At 42.9% G+C, this 18,108-nt stretch overlaps 2 protein-coding genes across 2 annotated transcripts in view; both read left to right on the top strand.

Moving 5' to 3' along the window:
• The window catches only part of ctdspl3 (CTD (carboxy-terminal domain, RNA polymerase II, polypeptide A) small phosphatase like 3), a 37,680-nt gene extending 23,886 nt beyond the window's left edge, over positions 1-13,794 (top strand). Inside the window, exons 9-11 of the mRNA XM_084319015.1 lie at positions 1,087-1,213; positions 6,503-6,598; positions 13,298-13,794. Coding sequence (XP_084175141.1) covers positions 1,087-1,213; positions 6,503-6,598; positions 13,298-13,363 — 289 coding nt within the window. The 3' untranslated portion in view covers positions 13,364-13,794. The remainder of the gene's footprint in view (positions 1-1,086; positions 1,214-6,502; positions 6,599-13,297) is intronic.
• Positions 13,795-17,399: 3,605 nt separating this feature from the next.
• The window catches only part of LOC311232480 (uncharacterized protein), an 8,252-nt gene continuing 7,543 nt past the window's right edge, over positions 17,400-18,108 (top strand). The window contains exon 1 of the mRNA XM_084319292.1: positions 17,400-17,539. The gene's annotated coding sequence lies outside the window, so the exon portion shown is untranslated. The remainder of the gene's footprint in view (positions 17,540-18,108) is intronic.

The following is an 18,108-nucleotide window of genomic DNA, read 5'->3' as shown; positions in this document are numbered from 1 at the left end:
TTAAAAACAATAGATTGATTTTCCTTTAAATGTCTGGAAGAGCTCAAAAATACAAATGTCAAATGATATTTTCATTACCTTTTTTTGTTGATCTAAATGTTACTGATTGTGTTAAATGGGCATATGATATCATCTCATATCGATTGCAGGCACCTGAATCTAATCGTATCGTATTGTATCGTGAGAGACTTTGTGATATCGGCAAATATCGTATCGTTGTCCAAAGAATCGATATCGTATCGTATCATGATGAAACTGGTGATTCCCACCCCTATATAAGCGTTGGCGTTTCTTGCCTGGACACGCTACTATATCAAATGTATATAATAGGTATTATGTTTCATCATGAATGCGGGGGGGGGGGGGGTCGTGGCCTGTGTAATGGCCAAACGTCTCTGGTTTAATTTGTCCTTGTCGAGCGAGGGGAACGGTTCTCCCGGTTCCATTGAAGCGCGTCAAATATCCCCAATCCATATGTTGTGCCGTGGACCAAATGGACATTGGATGTACCAGATGGCGTTCAAACATTTGGAATATTATTTTTGGAATACTCCCGATAACGGGTAAGCGTTTTTAGTGTTCAAATAATCAGAAACAACCCCCCCCCCCCCTTTTCATGCATTCATGATGGAACATAATACCTATGATATAGATTTGATTTTGGAATAATAGCGTGTACAGGCAAGAAATGACCGTCTATAGTGGAATTGACATATAGGGCTATAACTCAGCATTTCATGAATGACCCTAGACCTCTAAAACCATACTTATATTCACCACGGTATAACACGGGAACGTATGGATGGAAAAATGTATTCTTTTTCGCATATTGAACGATAGATGGGTTATGTCAGATGGGCCATAGTATTTTATCCATAGCTATAATATAGAATATAGTTATAGCTCTACAAACGAGGTGACTCACTCCTATCGTTTAAAGCCTGGCCTAGCTACAGCGGGCACCGACTAATAGCTGGCGCCGAATGAGTTAAAGATGAAAAGCCCAAGCATGTTTTTATACGACCACACACTTGCAATAGTGTCGACATAAATGTTTTACAGCGGATACATTTGTTTGCTTTGAAGGCATCGCTTGTATCAGGAGGACTGTGCGTGTGTTCTCGGCCACTACATCAAAGACCTGGGCATCCTCAAGAGGGACCTCCCCAAGACGGTGGTTTTAGACAACGCACCCCACACCTATCCATACCATGTGAGTATCGTCCTTAGAGCTGTGAATCTTCACCGGCCTCACCATTAGATTCTAGGATGTAGGGCTGACCTTCGTTTTTTTCTTTTTGGCATTCAAAGCTTTGGGGCAGAGATTCGATTTTAATTCAAAGCTTCGAGATAAAAAATTATATATATTAAAAAGAAATATGTTGTGGGACTTGTACAGCACTTTGGTCAACTTTGTTGTTTTTAAATGTGCTCTATAAATAAAGTGGATTGGATTAATTAAATTAATAATGAGCTCTGTTACACAGCCAACAACATTACAGAATTATGTTGCAACCTTCGTCTATAAAGCAAACAATTATATAAATATTTATATGTAGTTAATAGAGACAAAGGCAGAATTCGACTTAATTTTTTATTAAGACATGTTTTTATATTGGTCAGGACACTATAAAAAATACTATAGAGAATTGTCAGTGCTGTAAAGTTTAAACCTTTATAAATCTAAAGTGGTCCGCACATGGCGGGCGATCGACGCCGCCTGGCGATGCGATCGTCTATCGCTCAGCGACAATCGCTTGGCCCCCCACACCAGAGGCGACTGTCGCTCTGTCTAGCTGGGGGTGTGGTTACTTGTTACTTGGACAATAAACCTTACAAACTACATCAGCTGCAGCCTGGACATTAAACTCTGTCAACATCCACAACTTATTTTGTTACCCGAGTATAAAAACATCTAGTAGGTGCATCGTGGCGCATTGTTCATTTATTAGTTAATGACAAGCGGCCACTATAGCTTCTCCAACTAACGTTATTTATTTAAATTGTTCCTGTTAATAATAATTAACATAAGTAGCATGATAATAATACGTAGGTTATTGATCAATGAATGTATTGATACATTAACACTTTCAGTGCCCACCACGTGATAACACTTGTTATCAGCCCAATGCCTTAGCAATTTAGCGTTTTATTTTTTTATTAGCGATCTGAATTCATATTTCATCAACCGAGTCTCCCGTTGGTATGCAGCCCCTGTAGGAGCTCAGATGTGAAAAAACCGCCCCCTATCGTCTCCCAGGTGGTAATGCACCCTTTTGGAATGGACTCAATGAAAATGGATGAGAAAAGAAAAATCCGGAATCCACATTTTACTTCTCAGGCATGTAACCCGAGCTGATCGGATTCATTGTGGAGCATCAGAACAGCGTGGAATACATATGTACAGTATGTAGCATTGGATCAATAAAAGCGATCGATTTTTGGAATGGCGATCAGGAATTGGAATGATCTTTTTGGAGAACATCTGATCTGAGGTAAGGAATCTATTTTACAAGTCTTGGGATAATCAGAGTTGTATTCGCTGAGATCTGTGTTTGCCCTATGTGTGATGTGGCTGTTTGTGCGCGATCGCTTTGAGGAAATCAGATAATCGGATTTTTCAGATTGTGCATACGTACACATTATACTATCGATAATCTAGCGTTTATTTGAAAACGATTCATAAATAGGCCGAAAAATGACAGTTTTTATGTATTCTAGAATATTCCAGAAAAGGGCGATTATCATGGAATATTTATATTTTCCTTGAAAACGAGGGCTTTTCAAAATGCTATAAAACGAAAATGAACCGATAAAAAAAACAATCCGCTTCGACAATGTTGACTGGAAAACGAGTCATTGATAAGCGACGGGCAGATCAGGGTTTCCGTTAGAATTTTTTTTGCAGGTCTGATTGTCCGACAAATGGGATCAATTCTGGTCAGTTTATTGAGCTTAAAAACAATTGATAGGCCTATATAAAGAATGACATCCTCAAGGCATTTATAATATTTTAACTTAAAACTAGGCTACTTTTGCGTATATACAGTCATTAATATTTTCCAAATAAAATAAGTCCCTCGAGACTTCGTGCTGCTGCCGACTTGAGGTGTCGGTGGGCAGTCTGCCCGACATTAATAAACAGCAGTCTGTTATAATCACATTTTTATGAGCTAACGAATTCCGTTATATTGGACATTTGTATTAATTATATCAAGCGAAGAACTGAAAAATTTGGCAGAGAGAGACGGCAACATTATCGTGGGTTTGCGTGATGTATATCTCCACCTCCCAACGACTTGGTGCTGGTCATAATGTCCGGTGAAAATAATTCCCTCTAAGCACAATTTGATTATTTGAATTGTATTAAAATAGGCTAAAGTTAAATAGCCTATGCGATGAACGAAACAATCATTACATTTGTTTCATCGTTGCTTCACCAAGCAGGTCTAATAATGTTGTCAGCGGGAGCTTGCTGCTAGATTTGCGAGAAGCATGCAGCTGCAGACCCGCAGAGCAGCAGTGTTTTCAGGTCCGGTCTGGGGACCGCTCAGCAGCGCCCCCCACCCAACAGCTGAATTGCCAATGGCTGAATTGGAGTACTGCACTCTGCCGGCAAAAGGCTGGTGGGTTCTGTGGCTCTGCAGCTGCATGCTTCTCGCAAACCCAGCACTAAGCTCTCGCTGACAACTTCGTTAGACCTGCTTGGTGAAGCAACGATGAAACAAATGTAATGATTGTTTCGTTCATCGCATAGGCTATTTAATTTTAGCCTATTTTAATACAATTCAAATAATCAAATTGTGCTTAGAGGGAATTATTTTCACCGGACATTATGACCGGAGAGATTAAATATGTCGGACTTCAACAGATTTTGCCGGTCAAATACCGGTAATTACCGGCTAACGGAAACCCTGGGGCCGATTAGACACATAGCCATAATTTAAAACATAGATTAGGTGTTATTAACGCTAACATTGAAGTGGATGGTGGGCATTCAAGCACTAAATCGTGCGCCCCCTTCTGGCACTGAAAGTGTTAATGGTGTACAAATTATCCACCAGTAGAACTTCTGTACTAATTCTACTGTAGACGTCTCCTCACTGTCCTTGCTGTGTCGCCTGCCGTCGCCTAAAAAAATAGGGTCGAGGCGATTTTTTGCCAGGCGACAGAAATAGCTGCGCGACCGTCGCTTCAAAATCTCCTGCCGTGTGGGTTCTCTCATTCATAACAATGGAGGCGATAGAATTCTGTCGGTCGCCTCGCTTAAAAAAATCGGTCGCCTGACAAAAATCGCCCACCGTGTGCGGACCACTTTAGACAAACGAAACACTTTGCTTTCATGAAATATTGTAAGCCGTCATTTGAGGCTTTATAAAAGCAGCACAATGAACACAAATCTGTCAGTGCCGAGTCCGACCTCATCTTAAATAACAAATGGCATTGCTTGTTGTAGTTAACAAAGGGAGGCAGAGTTGATTTTGCAGGTAAAAAAATAAAGAAATGGTTAGATATATATATTTTTCTTTTTTATATATTCAATTTTTATTTTCCCATTCGAATCCCATGCCCATCGAACAAAGCTTCAAAGTATTTAAGACAGCCCTACTACGATGCATCTCACGAAGCAGTCAGATAAATGTACTTTTATTTAGAAAGTTCTTAAATCGGTGTCAAAATAAATGTCTATAGAATAGAATGATCTTTATTGTCATTGTTACAATCATGGTGCATGATACACGGATACTAAATAAATGTCTACTATGGTGCATGATACACAGATACTAGAAAGGTGTCTCGATACCCAGCTGTTAAAAACGGTTCAATACTCCATTTTATTAGTATCCATACTTTTAGAATAGCCAAAATGTATCCATACTTTTAGAATAGCCTGATGCTGTATTTTCTATGAGTTGAGTGCATGCATGACCGGAGCACTAGCTTTGCGTAGTGGGCGTGTCAACAGTGTCAGCTGAAGGCATAGGAATAGTCACAGATTATTATTATTTTATAATACAAAGTTTCTGAATGGACGTTTGGATTAAACCAAGTTGTATGCAGTGATGAACAGTCTTTCCCAGCGGAACACAAGTTAATTAACGTTAAGATGGCAGGAGCCGTCTGCCAACAAATATGTTGTTTCAACAAATGGATTCACAAAATGGATTAGCATCCAAACATTATTGAAGACTCCTGTGACCAATAAGTAGGTACTACGTACGTCTAACTTTTACTAACATTTTTCACCGCAGCAATTTTGCACAAATTGTTCTATGTTATATACGTAAATGTGGCCTATGTGCCTAAAGTCACACATCAACGTTAGTAGGCTATAATTATTGATTTTTTTCTGTCACTGCATCCATGCAGAATCGTCCGCATCGCGATGCATCTTAAGGGGTCCCCACACGGCGAGCGACTTTAGCCAGGCGACCGATTTTTTTTAGCGAGCCGACAGACAGAATTGTATCGCCTCCATTGTTATGAATGAGAGAACACACACGGCAGGAGATTTTGAAGCGACGGTCGGCAAGGTATTTCTGTCGCCTGGCTAAATATCGCCTCAAATCTATTTTTTGAGGCGACGGCAGGCAGGACAATGAGGAAATAACATGACTTCTACAGTAGAAGTAGTGCAGAAGTTCTATTGGTGTATCATTTGTACACCTTTAATGTATCATTCAATACATTCATTGATCAATAACCTACGTATTATTACCATGCTACTTATGTTCATTATTATTAACGGGAACCATTTAAATAAATAACGTTAGTTTGAGAAGCTATAGTGGCCGCTTGTCATTAACTAATAAATGAACAATGCGCCACGATGCACCTACTAGTGTTTTAATACTCGGGTAACAAAATACGTTGAGTTTAATGTCCAGGCTGCAGCTGATGTGGTTTATAAGGTTTATTGTCCAAAGAAAATGATGGTTGAGAACAAAACAGTTTGAGTCTTCCGTGAAAAAAACATTCTCTTTCAGCAACTGCATAACATTACTTGTCCAATCGGTGGTAATGAACGTATCGTAGCGATCAGGCATGCAGTAATGTCAGGAAGAATGAGGAGAGGTTGTATTCGTATATGGTGGTTTAATTCCAGCTCAATATGGGTTTTACAGGTTAATACTCTCTCGTAACGCACAACACAGCTACCTGCTAATATATATACGCTCGCTTCATGACAAACTAACGTCCGGTCTCGGCGGTCCGGGTCCGCCCTCCTATATCTCCCGGGGGGAAACACCCCCCAGCTAAACAGAGCGACACATAGCTTATTATACCTGAACGGTCGCCTCTGGTGTGGGGGGCTAAGCGATTGTCATTGAGCGACAGGCGATCACATCGCCAGGTGACGTCGGTCGCCCGCCGTGTGCAGACCACTTTAGAGTTGAGAAATGTCCACGCCCCTAATCGTCCTGCTGTATATCGCTAGTTCTGCACGGTGACGTTCCTATGAGTTTGTATTGATTCTAGGTCGTTCTTGTTGGTTTTGTAGCTGATGAATACAATTCCGATCAAGAGCTGGTCCGGTGACAAGGACGACACGGAGCTCCGAAAACTCATCCCATTCCTTGAGAGGCTGTCGGGAGCAGTAAGTCGACCACCGTCATGTGTTACAGTTCATTACAGACCTTGAGAGCAGTAAGTCGACCACCATCATGTGTTACAGTTCATTACAGACCTTGAGAGCAGTAAGTCGACCACCATCATGTGTTACAGTTCATTACAGACCTTGAGAGACTGTCTGGAGCAGTAAGTCGACCACCATCATGTGTTACAGTTCATTACAGACCTTGAGAGACTGTCTGGAGCAGTAAGTCGACCACCATCATGTGTTACAGTTCATTACAGACCTTGAGAGACTGTCTGGAGCAGTAAGTCGACCACCATCATGTGTTACAGTTCATTACAGACCTTGAGAGACTGTCTGGAGCAGTAAGTCGACCACCATCATGTGTTACAGTTCATTACAGACCTTGAGAGACTGTCTGGAGCAGTAAGTCGACCACCATCATGTGTTACAGTTCATTACAGACCTTGAGAGACTGTCTGGAGCAGTAAGTCGACCACCATCATGTGTTACAGTTCATTACAGACCTTGAGAGACTGTCTGGAGCAGTAAGTCGACCACCATCATGTGTTACAGTTCATTACAGACCTTGAGAGACTGTCTGGAGCAGTAAGTCGACCACCATCATGTGTTACAGTTCATTACAGACCTTGAGAGACTGTCTGGAGCGCCTGTACGTTAATGCCAAGCAAGCAGTGCAAAAATGCTTCCGCATTCGTCACCGCACGCTAGTGCGGTAAAGCGCCCTTCTTTTCAGACAAATGCTACCGTGCGTGCACCGGCGGCGGCGTGCTCGCTCAGGTGCGTGCGTGCGCCGGCGTGCTCGCGCGAGGTGCCCGCGCATGCGACACGAGCGGAGCTCAATATATATAAGTCACCGCCCCAAAATTCAGTATCTAGCAATAGCTCAATTGGCAAGGACACATGGCTGTGGATCCTATGGCTTGTTTGCTGGCGAGTTCGAATCCCATCGAAAATATTTTTTAACGTGATTTTTTTTTAACGTGTATTCTTTCGCCGATTAAGGTTAGGCATTGTTTCGGAGTTGGTTAAGGTTAGAACGGTTAAGTTTAGGCGCTGTTAAGGAGCTGGTTAAGGTTAGAGTTTGTCAAAGAGAATGGCAATATAATTTCTATGGTTAAGGTTAAGTTTAGGCGTTGTTAAGGAGCTGGTTAAGGTTAGAGTTTGTCAAAGAGAATGGCAATAGACAGCCTATTTCCGCGCGACCTGGGCGCTGGGCGGCGGAAAATGAAAGGCGCATTACTGCATGCCACTACGGTAAATTTTTGCACTGCTTGCTTGGCATAAAGCTACACGCGTCTGGAGCAGTAAGTCGACCACCATCATGTGTTACAGTTCATTACAGACCTTGAGAGACTGTCTGGAGCAGTAAGTCGACCACCATCATGTGTTACAGTTCATTACAGACCTTGAGAGACTGTCTGGAGCAGTAAGTCGACCACCATCATGTGTTACAGTTCATTACAGACCTTGAGAGACTGTCTGGAGCAGTAAGTCGACCACCATCATGTGTTACAGTTCATTACAGACCTTGAGAGACTGTCTGGAGCAGTAAGTCGACCACCATCATGTGTTACAGTTCATTACAGACCTTGAGAGACTGTCTGGAGCAGTAAGTCGACCACCGTCATGTGTTACAGTTCATTACAGACCTTGAGAGACTGTCTGGAGCAGTAAGTCGACCACCATCATGTGTTACAGTTCATTACAGACCTTGAGAGACTGTCTGGAGCAGTAAGTCGACCACCATCATGTGTTACAGTTCATTACAGACCTTGAGAGACTGTCTGGAGCAGTAAGTCGACCACCGTCATGTGTTACAGTTCATTACAGACCTTGAGAGACTGTCTGGAGCAGTAAGTCAATCAGCGTCATGTGTTACATTTCTTGCGCACGTTTGGATGGTTTGTTTGTGGACAATAGTAGTTTGGGGGGGAATAACTCTCGCTCTCAAAAGTTGCACTCATGGGTCCAGTCATTGTTTTTGGCCATCCGAAAAGGTCCAGAGTGAGATTATTTTTCATATATTTTGGTGCAACTTATTTATGTTTGTAAAAATGAAGCTTTATTAAAAATCATCGCAGAGTATGAACACACAAGACCTAGATACTACCGTAGACACCGGCGAGAGCGCCCCTGGTGGGCGTTCGCTGTAAAAATCCATAGATTAGCCGCATCGTTGTATACGCTGCAGGGTTCAAAACATGGGTAAAAAGGTGCAGTTTATAGTCCGGCAATTACTACTTTTGATGGATGAAGTTTTAACTCAACTGTAGGGCTTACCTTCGATATTTTTATTTGAAGCTTCAGGGCCGAGATTCGATTTTTATTCGACGCTTTGTACAGCACTTTGTTCAACTTTGTCAGTGCTGTAAAGTTTAAACCTTTTTAAATCTTAGACAAACGAAACATTGCTTTCATGAAATATTGTAAGCCGTCATTTGAGGCTTTATAAAAGCAGCACAATGAACACAAATCTGTCAGTGCCGCGTCCGACCTCATCTTAAATAACAAACCGCATTGCTTGTTGCAGTTAACAAAGAGAGGCAGAGCTGATTTTGCAAAAAAAGAAAAAATGTATATATATATTTTTTGATCTACTTTTTTCTCTCATTTTCTATTTTTCTCGCATCCCAATTTCATATCGTCCAATTCTACCCTCCCCTGTCTCGAACGTTGTTAGACTATGCTTCCCACAAGCCGGCTGCAATGTGGACGAAGCCTTGCATCACGTGTCCCCACGTGCTGTGCACTACAATCAACTCTGTCTGTAATAGCAGTCTGTGACGTCACGGTATTGAGAATCATACCGGCGGGATCTCGAAATACCCTGGTATACCGTCATACCGCCCAAGCCTAGAACATACTGTATTATAATGCCTGATACTGAACATACTGTATTATAATGCCTGATACTGAACATACTGTATTATAATGCCTGATACTGAACATACTGTATTATAATGCATGATACTGAACATACTGTATTATAATGCCTGATACCGAACATACTGTATTATAATGCCTGATACCGAACATACTGTATTATAATGCCTGATACCGAACATACTGTATTATAATGCCTGATACCGAACATACTGTATTATAATGCCTGATACCGAACATACTGTATTATAATGCCTGATACCGAACATACTGTATTATAATGCCTGATACTGAACATACTGTATTATAATGCCTGATACCGAACATACTGTATTATAATGCCTGATACCGAACATACTGTATTATAATGCCTGATACTGAACATACTGTATTATAATGCCTGATACCGAACATACTGTATTATAATGCCTGATACTGAACATACTGTATTATAATGCCTGATACCGAACATACTGTATTATAATGCCCGATACCGAACATACTGTGATACCGAACATACTGTATTATAATGCCTGATACCGAACATACTCTATTATAATGCCTGATACCGAACATACTGTATTATAATGCCTGATACCGAACATACTGTATTATAATGCCTGATACCGAACATACTGTATTATAATGCCTGATACCGAACATACTGTATTATAATGCCTGATACCGAACATACTGTATTATAATGCCTGATACCGAACATACTGTATTATAATGCCTGATACCGAACATACTGTATTATAATGCCTGATACCGAACATACTGTATTATAATGCCTGATACCGAACATACTGTATTATAATGCCTGATACCGAACATACTGTATTATAATGCCCGATACCGAACATACTGTATTATAATGCCTGATACCGAACATACTGTATTATAATGCCTGATACTGAACATACTGTATTATAATGCCTGATACCGAACATACTGTATTATAATGCCTGATACTGAACATACTGTATTATAATGCCTGATACTGAACATACTGTATTATAATGCCTGATACCGAACATACTGTATTATAATGCCTGATACCGAACATACTGTATTATAATGCCTGATACCGAACATACTGTATTATAATGCCTGATACCGAACATACTGTATTATAATGCCTGATACCGAACATACTGTGATACCGAACATACTGTATTATAATGCCTGATACCGAACATACTGTATTATAATGCCTGATACCGAACATACTGTATTATAATGCCTGATACCGAACATACTGTATTATAATGCCTGATACTGAACATACTGTATTATAATGCATGATACCGAACATACTGTATTATAATGCCTGATACCGAACATACTGTATTATAATGCCTGATACCGAACATACTGTATTATAATGCCTGATACTGAACATACTGTATTATAATGCATGATACCGAACATACTGTATTATAATGCCTGATACCGAACATACTGTATTATAATGCCTGATACTGAACATACTGTATTATAATGCATGATACCGAACATACTGTATTATAATGCCTGATACCGAACATACTGTATTATAATGCCTGATACCGAACATACTGTATTATAATGCCCGATACCGAACATACTGTGATACCGAACATACTGTATTATAATGCCTGATACCGAACATACTGTATTATAATGCCTGATACCGAACATACTGTATTATAATGCCTGATACCGAACATACTGTATTATAATGCCTGATACCGAACATACTGTATTATAATGCCTGATACCGAACATACTGTATTATAATGCCTGATACCGAACATACTGTATTATAATGCCTGATACTGAACATACTGTATTATAATGCCTGATACCGAACATACTGTATTACCGAACATACTGTATTATAATGCCTGATACCGAACATACTGTATTATAATGCCTGATACCGAACATACTGTATTATAATGCCTGATACTGAACATACTGTATTATAATGCCTGATACCGAACATACTGTATTATAATGCCTGATACCGAACATACTGTATTATAATGCCTGATACCGAACATACTGTATTATAATGCCTGATACCGAACATACTGTATTATAATGCCTGATACTGAACATACTGTATTATAATGCCTGATACCGAACATACTGTATTATAATGCCTGATACCGAACATACTGTGATACCGAACATACTGTATTATAATGCCTGATACCGAACATACTGTATTATAATGCCTGATACCGAACATACTGTGATACCGAACATACTGTATTATAATGCCTGATACCGAACATACTGTGATACCGAACATACTGTATTATAATGCCTGATACCGAACTTACTGTATTATAATGCCTGATACCGAACATACTGTATTATAATGCCTGATACCGAACATACTGTATTATAATGCCTGATACCGAACATACTGTATTATAATGCCTGATACCGAACATACTGTATTATAATGCCTGATACTGAACATACTGTATTATAATGCCTGATACCGAACATACTGTATTATAATGCCTGATACCGAACTTACTGTGAGCGAGAGAAAAAGCAACACGATAATGCTTTGTAAAATATCTTGACATGACTGACAAATAAAATGTATTATTATTATTATGTTGAAACAATATAAAACGTGAACACGGCCATCTGCATGCAATCTTTTGTCAATTCAAACTTGCGACAATAAATAGTTTCTACCTACACGCAGCTGAGCAAGCAACATAAAAAAAAATGGATGTAGGAGATCGGCGTCAAATAATTGGGATCTTTCTCCTCCAGTCTCATCGGTGCACGGTAAGAGGGCAGTAACGTTATTTACAGCCCGATTGTTTATTAATTTCACTGCAAACCTTAATTTCACTGCAAACCATCTGCTCAACATATCAACCCATACTAAATAAAGCCATTACTGATGATCAAGGAATTATAAACGACCCCCCCCTTTCCTCCACGCATGATGAAGCATAATGTATACTGATCATATACATTTGAATTTTTTAATATAGCGTGTATAGGAAAGAAACTCCAATCGATAATCTATATATGCTTCAGGGCCTATAACTACTGTTTTTGCAATTACAGCAGAAAAGATTAAAAACATACTTATATTCTCGACGCTAGTAACGCAACAATGTATGAATGAAAAAATATAACGTTCCCATATCCTGAACGATAGATCATCGATGTTGAATGGGCCATAGTAATGTCAATATAGCAATACAATTAAAAAAAGTTATAGCCCTGCAAAGAAGGTGAACATCTCCATAGGGTTATAGTGCTGGCAGACTGGCTATATTGATGGATATAACTCAAAAAAAAAAAATCCTTGAAATTAAAATCAACCATTCGCATTGAATATTTTGTTCATCCATGATTAAATTGTTCTGAATCAAGAAATAGATTCTTTTGTTCTCCGTTTTAATTCAATCTTGACGAGTCGCTGTCTCACGCGCTCCAACTGCTTTTCCTCATTTCTTCGCGTGTGATGCTCTAGCTGGCGAATTGAATTGTATCTTTCGAGTGACATCCTTGAAAATGGTAAATACTAGTGCTTGGAAAAGTACTTGAGTCCTTGAATTTCATTTTGCAATGTCTGTGGGAACCCTGCTATGAGTACTTGCCACCTCCTACCAGGTCACATCACTATTGTACTAAAGAATCACGAGTACCGTTTAATTGGCCATATCGCTGCCTAACCTTGCTCCACCGGAACACACAGTATTGTCCAGTCCCATTGTTACTGTAATGTAGGACTCAGAGACTCACTCTTTGGTTGTAACGTCTCGCCCTGTGTCCTGCTTCTTACAGGAAGATGTGCGCGAGGTGCTCAAGAGGAGGAAGGATCACTTCCACAGACTGCTGTCGGAGGCCTGAGCGAGGCTTCCCCACGTCACCGCTCCACTTCCTCTGGACACACGACTCTTGTACGACTCGCTTGTGCTTTCTAAGCTGAAGGCGGTAATCATGAAACGCTGACTCCAAACTGGTGCTTTGTGGTGTGTGTGTATTAAAGTACGCTGCTGTCCCTGAAGTGGTGTGATATTCAAGATCTCTTGTTTGTCCCAAATGACTTTTGAGGATGCTCAAGCGAGCGGTACGGTACACTCCCCCCATTCCTCAAAGCAATAAATTCCTAACAAATAACTGTAAGACGAAGCTTGATTTTTGTTTTATATTTCTAATTATCCCTATTTATTGACGAAATGGCAACTCAAACTGATGTGTGTAAATATATATATATTTTAGAGATGCTTTGCCCCCACAATTACAACTACGCTGTAAATAAAATCTTTTCCAGGCTTGAATGTTTTTCTTTGTGACGTCACGTGTATTGTCAATAATCTGATTTCTATTGTTGTTGTGCTCTTTTGTTTGGTCATGTATGCATAATACACATTAAAAAGTACATCATTGACGCTAACTACAGCAGAAGGGGGGGGGACTAAAAAAAACGCCAACCTAGAGAACCCCCCTCCTCACCAGCTACAGTGAACCCCCCTCCCTCTCTCCCCTCCCTCTCACCAGCTACAGTGAACCCCCCTCCCTCTCTCCCCTCCCTCTCACCAGCTACAGTGAACCCCCCTCCCTCTCTCCCCTCCCTCTCACCAGCTACAGTGAACCCCCCTCCCTCTCTCCCCTCCCTCTCACCAGCTACAGTGAACCCCCCTCCCTCTCACCAGCTACAGTGAACCCCCCTCCCTCTCTCACCAGCTACAGTGAACCCCCCTCCCTCTCTCACCAGCTACAGTGAACCCCCCTCCCTCTCTCCCATCCCTCTCACCAGCTACAGTGAACCCCCCTCCCTCTCTCCCCTCCCTCTCACCAGCTACAGTGAACCCCCCTCCCTCTCTCCCCTCCCTCTCACCAGCTACAGTGAACCCCCCTCCCTCTCACCAATGCTACAGTGAACCCCCCTCCCTCTCTCCCCTCCCTCTCACCAGCTACAGTGAACCCCCCTCCCTCTCACCAATGCTACAGTGAACCCCCCTCCCTCTCTCACCAGCTACAGTGAACCCCCCTCCCTCTCTCACCAGCTACAGTGAACCCCCCTCCCTCTCTCCCCTCCCTCTCACCAGCTACAGTGAACCCCCCTCCCTCTCACCAGCTACAGTGAACTCCCTTCCCCTCCTCCCCCTCTCTTCTCACCAATGCTACAGTGAACCCCCCCCTCTCCCCTCCTCCCCCTCTCTTCTCACCAATGCTACAGTGAACCCCCCTCCCCCCCCTCTCCTCTCACCAATGCTACAGTGAATCCCTCTCCCTTCCCCTCCTCCCCCTCTCCTCTCACCAATGCTACAGTGAATCCCTCTCCCTTCCCCTCCTCCCCCTCTCCTCTCACCAATGCTACAATCCCTCTCCCCCCCCTCTCCCTTCCCCTCCCCCTCTCTTCTCACCAATGCTACAGTGAAATTCTATTCCAGCTCCAAATCAGTTCCCCGGCACATGTGGCCTGAGCACAAAGACTGCTATTGTCAGTGGCCCTATTCTCTTACCTGTTCTAAAGTTCCAGCGTGCCTTACAATCACTGTCGAGGGCTGGCACCTGGGCACTGTCGAGGGCTGGCACCTGGGCATGAGTCCACACACAACCTTACAAATCACTGTCGAGGGCTGGCACCTGGGCATGAGTCCACACAACCTTACAAATCACTGTCGAGGGCTGGCACCTGGGCATCACTGTCGAGGGCTGGCACCTGGGCATCACTGTCGAGGGCTGGCACCTGGGTACTGTCGAGGGCTGGCACCTGGGCATGAGGCCACACACAACCTTACAAATCACTGTCGAGGGCTGGCACCTGGGCATGAGGCCACACACAACCTTACAAATCACTGTCGAGGGCTGGCACCTGGGCATGAGGCCACACAACCTTACAAATCACTGTCGAGGGCTGGCACCTGGGCATGAGGCCACACACAACCTTACAAATCACTGTCGAGGGCTGGCACCTGGGCATGAGGCCACACACAACCTTACAAATCACTGTCGAGGGCTGGCACCTGGGCATGAGTCCACACACAACCTTACAATCACTGTCGAGGGCTGGCACCTGGGCATGAGGCCACACAACCTTACAAATCACTGTCGAGGGCTGGCACCTGGGCATGAGGCCACACAACCTTACAAATCACTGTCGAGGGCTGGCACCTGGGCATGAGGCCACACAACCTTACAAATCACTGTCGAGGGCTGGCACCTGGGCATGAGGCCACACACAACCTTACAAATCACTGTCGAGGGCTGGCACCTGGGCATGAGGCCACACACAACCTTACAAATCACTGTCGAGGGCTGGCACCTGGGCATGAGTCCACACAACCTTACAAATCACTGTCGAGGGCTGGCACCTGGGCATGAGTCCACACAACCTTACAAATCACTGTCGAGGGCTGGCACCTGGGCATGAGGCCACACAACCTTACAAATCACTGTCGAGGGCTGGCACCTGGGCATGAGGCCACACACAACCTTACAAATCACTGTCGAGGGCTGGCACCTGGGCATGAGGCCACACACAACCTTACAAATCACTGTCGAGGGCTGGCACCTGGGCATGAGGCCACACAACCTTACAAATCACTGTCGAGGGCTGGCACCTGGGCATGAGGCCACACAACCTTACAAATCACTGTCGAGGGCTGGCACCTGGGCATGAGGCCACACAACCTTACAAATCACTGTTGAGGGCTGGCACCTGGGCATGAGGCCACACAACCTTACAAATCACTGTCCAAGGCTGGCACCTGGGCATGAGTCCACACAACCTTACAAATCACTGTCGAGGGCTGGCACCTGGGCATCACTGTCGAGGGCTGGCACCTGGGCATCACTGTCGAGGGCTGGCACCTGGGCATGACTGTCGAGGGCTGGCACCTGGGCATGAGACCACACAATGCAAACCCCTCCAGTCTTACCGCCTCAGAGCGTCTTGTTCCCACAGATCCAAGTCCATTGTTGAATTCCACTGACAGTATATCTCGTCATTAGGGTGACTTGCTGACGTTTCACTGGCCTGAGAAAACGTGTGTGGTCGTGGTATGTGTATAAAATCTATATACTCTAAATATAAAAGTTGACCGTTGGAGGCTTGATGAGTTGAAAGTTTAGCTTTTTGTCACATAAGGTACATTACAGTGAAATGCTTGGTTCTGTATGAGCCCCCTGAAATTGTGCTTCATACAGTAACAAAGAATAGACCAAACACTATCAAAATATACAACATAAGTACAAAATGCTAAATATTTCAAATGCAAAAATGAGGTAGGGATGTCGTGCAAATATTTTAGTAATAAATTGATCAAATATGGTGTGGTCTGATTATACGGCTATATTCAGGTGACACTTTAGATGCCAGTTTAGAGGGAGATTTAGTTTTTTAACCCTTTCACTGCCACACGACAACAGAAGGTTAACCCTTTCACTGGCACACGACAGAAGGTTAACCCTGTCACTGCTGCACGACAGAAGGTTATCCCTTTCACTGCCACACGACAGAAGGTTAACCCTTTCACTGCCGCACGACAGAAGGTTAACCCTTTCACTGCCACACGACAGAAGGTTAACCCTTTACTATCACACACAACCGACTAATCAGCTAATGATCATGGAGCATGGCCGTCGGTTGTGTGATAGTAAACGGTTAACCTTCTGTCGTGTGCCAGTGAAAGGGTTAACCTTCTGTATTGTCACAGTGAAAGGGTTAACCTTCTGTTGTGTGCCAGTGAAAGTGTTAACCTTCTGTATTGTCACAGTGAAAGGGTTAACCTTCTGTCGTGTGCCAGTGAAAGGGTTAATGGAAACATCTTGACAGCCCCCCCCCCCCCCCCCCCCCCCCCCGGGTTGATCTGCTCCAGATGTCTCCTGATGGGACCAGAGAGGGGGGGGGGAGAGGGAGGGGGGGGGCGGAGGCACAGCGTAGTATTTTGTCCGTCTTGAAATTTGATTCAGAAGTTCCGACTCCTGAGGACAAAAGGCGAGGGGGAGGGAAAACCAGAGGCGATCTTTGTTTCTCTAAAGAATTGTAAACTCGTCAATCGCGCGTCCTCGGTCAAAGTAAGTTTATCCACAAGGACTTGTATTTAAACCGAATAGTGTTTTAATTGAAGGAGCAACAATCCGTCTCTCTGGGATTTGTCTCGTTTGAGTCTTGATGCTTTGTGCAGCCGTGTCTGCTGCTTTGTGATGCCCTCATGAAACGGGCATGGAGACGTAGTGTGGCTCGTTTTATTTCAAGCCTCTATAGCGTGTGAGCCTTTAATTCCTTACCGCCATCAAAACCATAATATATAAACCTATACTGTTTTGTTTTATGAAACACAAATATTGAAAACGTTGGTACTAAATTGTTACAATTGATTGACCCCGGCAGCTGCGAGATAATAGCAAGCGAATTAAATTAAATGCTCTCGCAGCTGCAGGGGTCAATTGTAACAATTTTAGTAACGTTTTCAATATTTGTGTTTCATAAAGCAAAACTATAAAGGTTGTATGATTTAGTCGAATACCACGCATGATGAAAGATGCTCCAATGCTTTCCTCTGGGCTGTGCATGGTACAGTTGTGTTTTCCTAGTGTATCTAATCCCACCAGTGACGTGTTGGCTTTAGATCTGCGTGCCGACT

The sequence above is a fragment of the Notolepis coatsorum genome (genome assembly GCF_963971535.1).
Source record: "Notolepis coatsorum genome assembly, chromosome: 7".
NCBI lineage: Eukaryota > Metazoa > Chordata > Actinopteri > Aulopiformes > Paralepididae > Notolepis > Notolepis coatsorum.
This window is presented reverse-complemented; position numbering and strand designations above follow the sequence as displayed.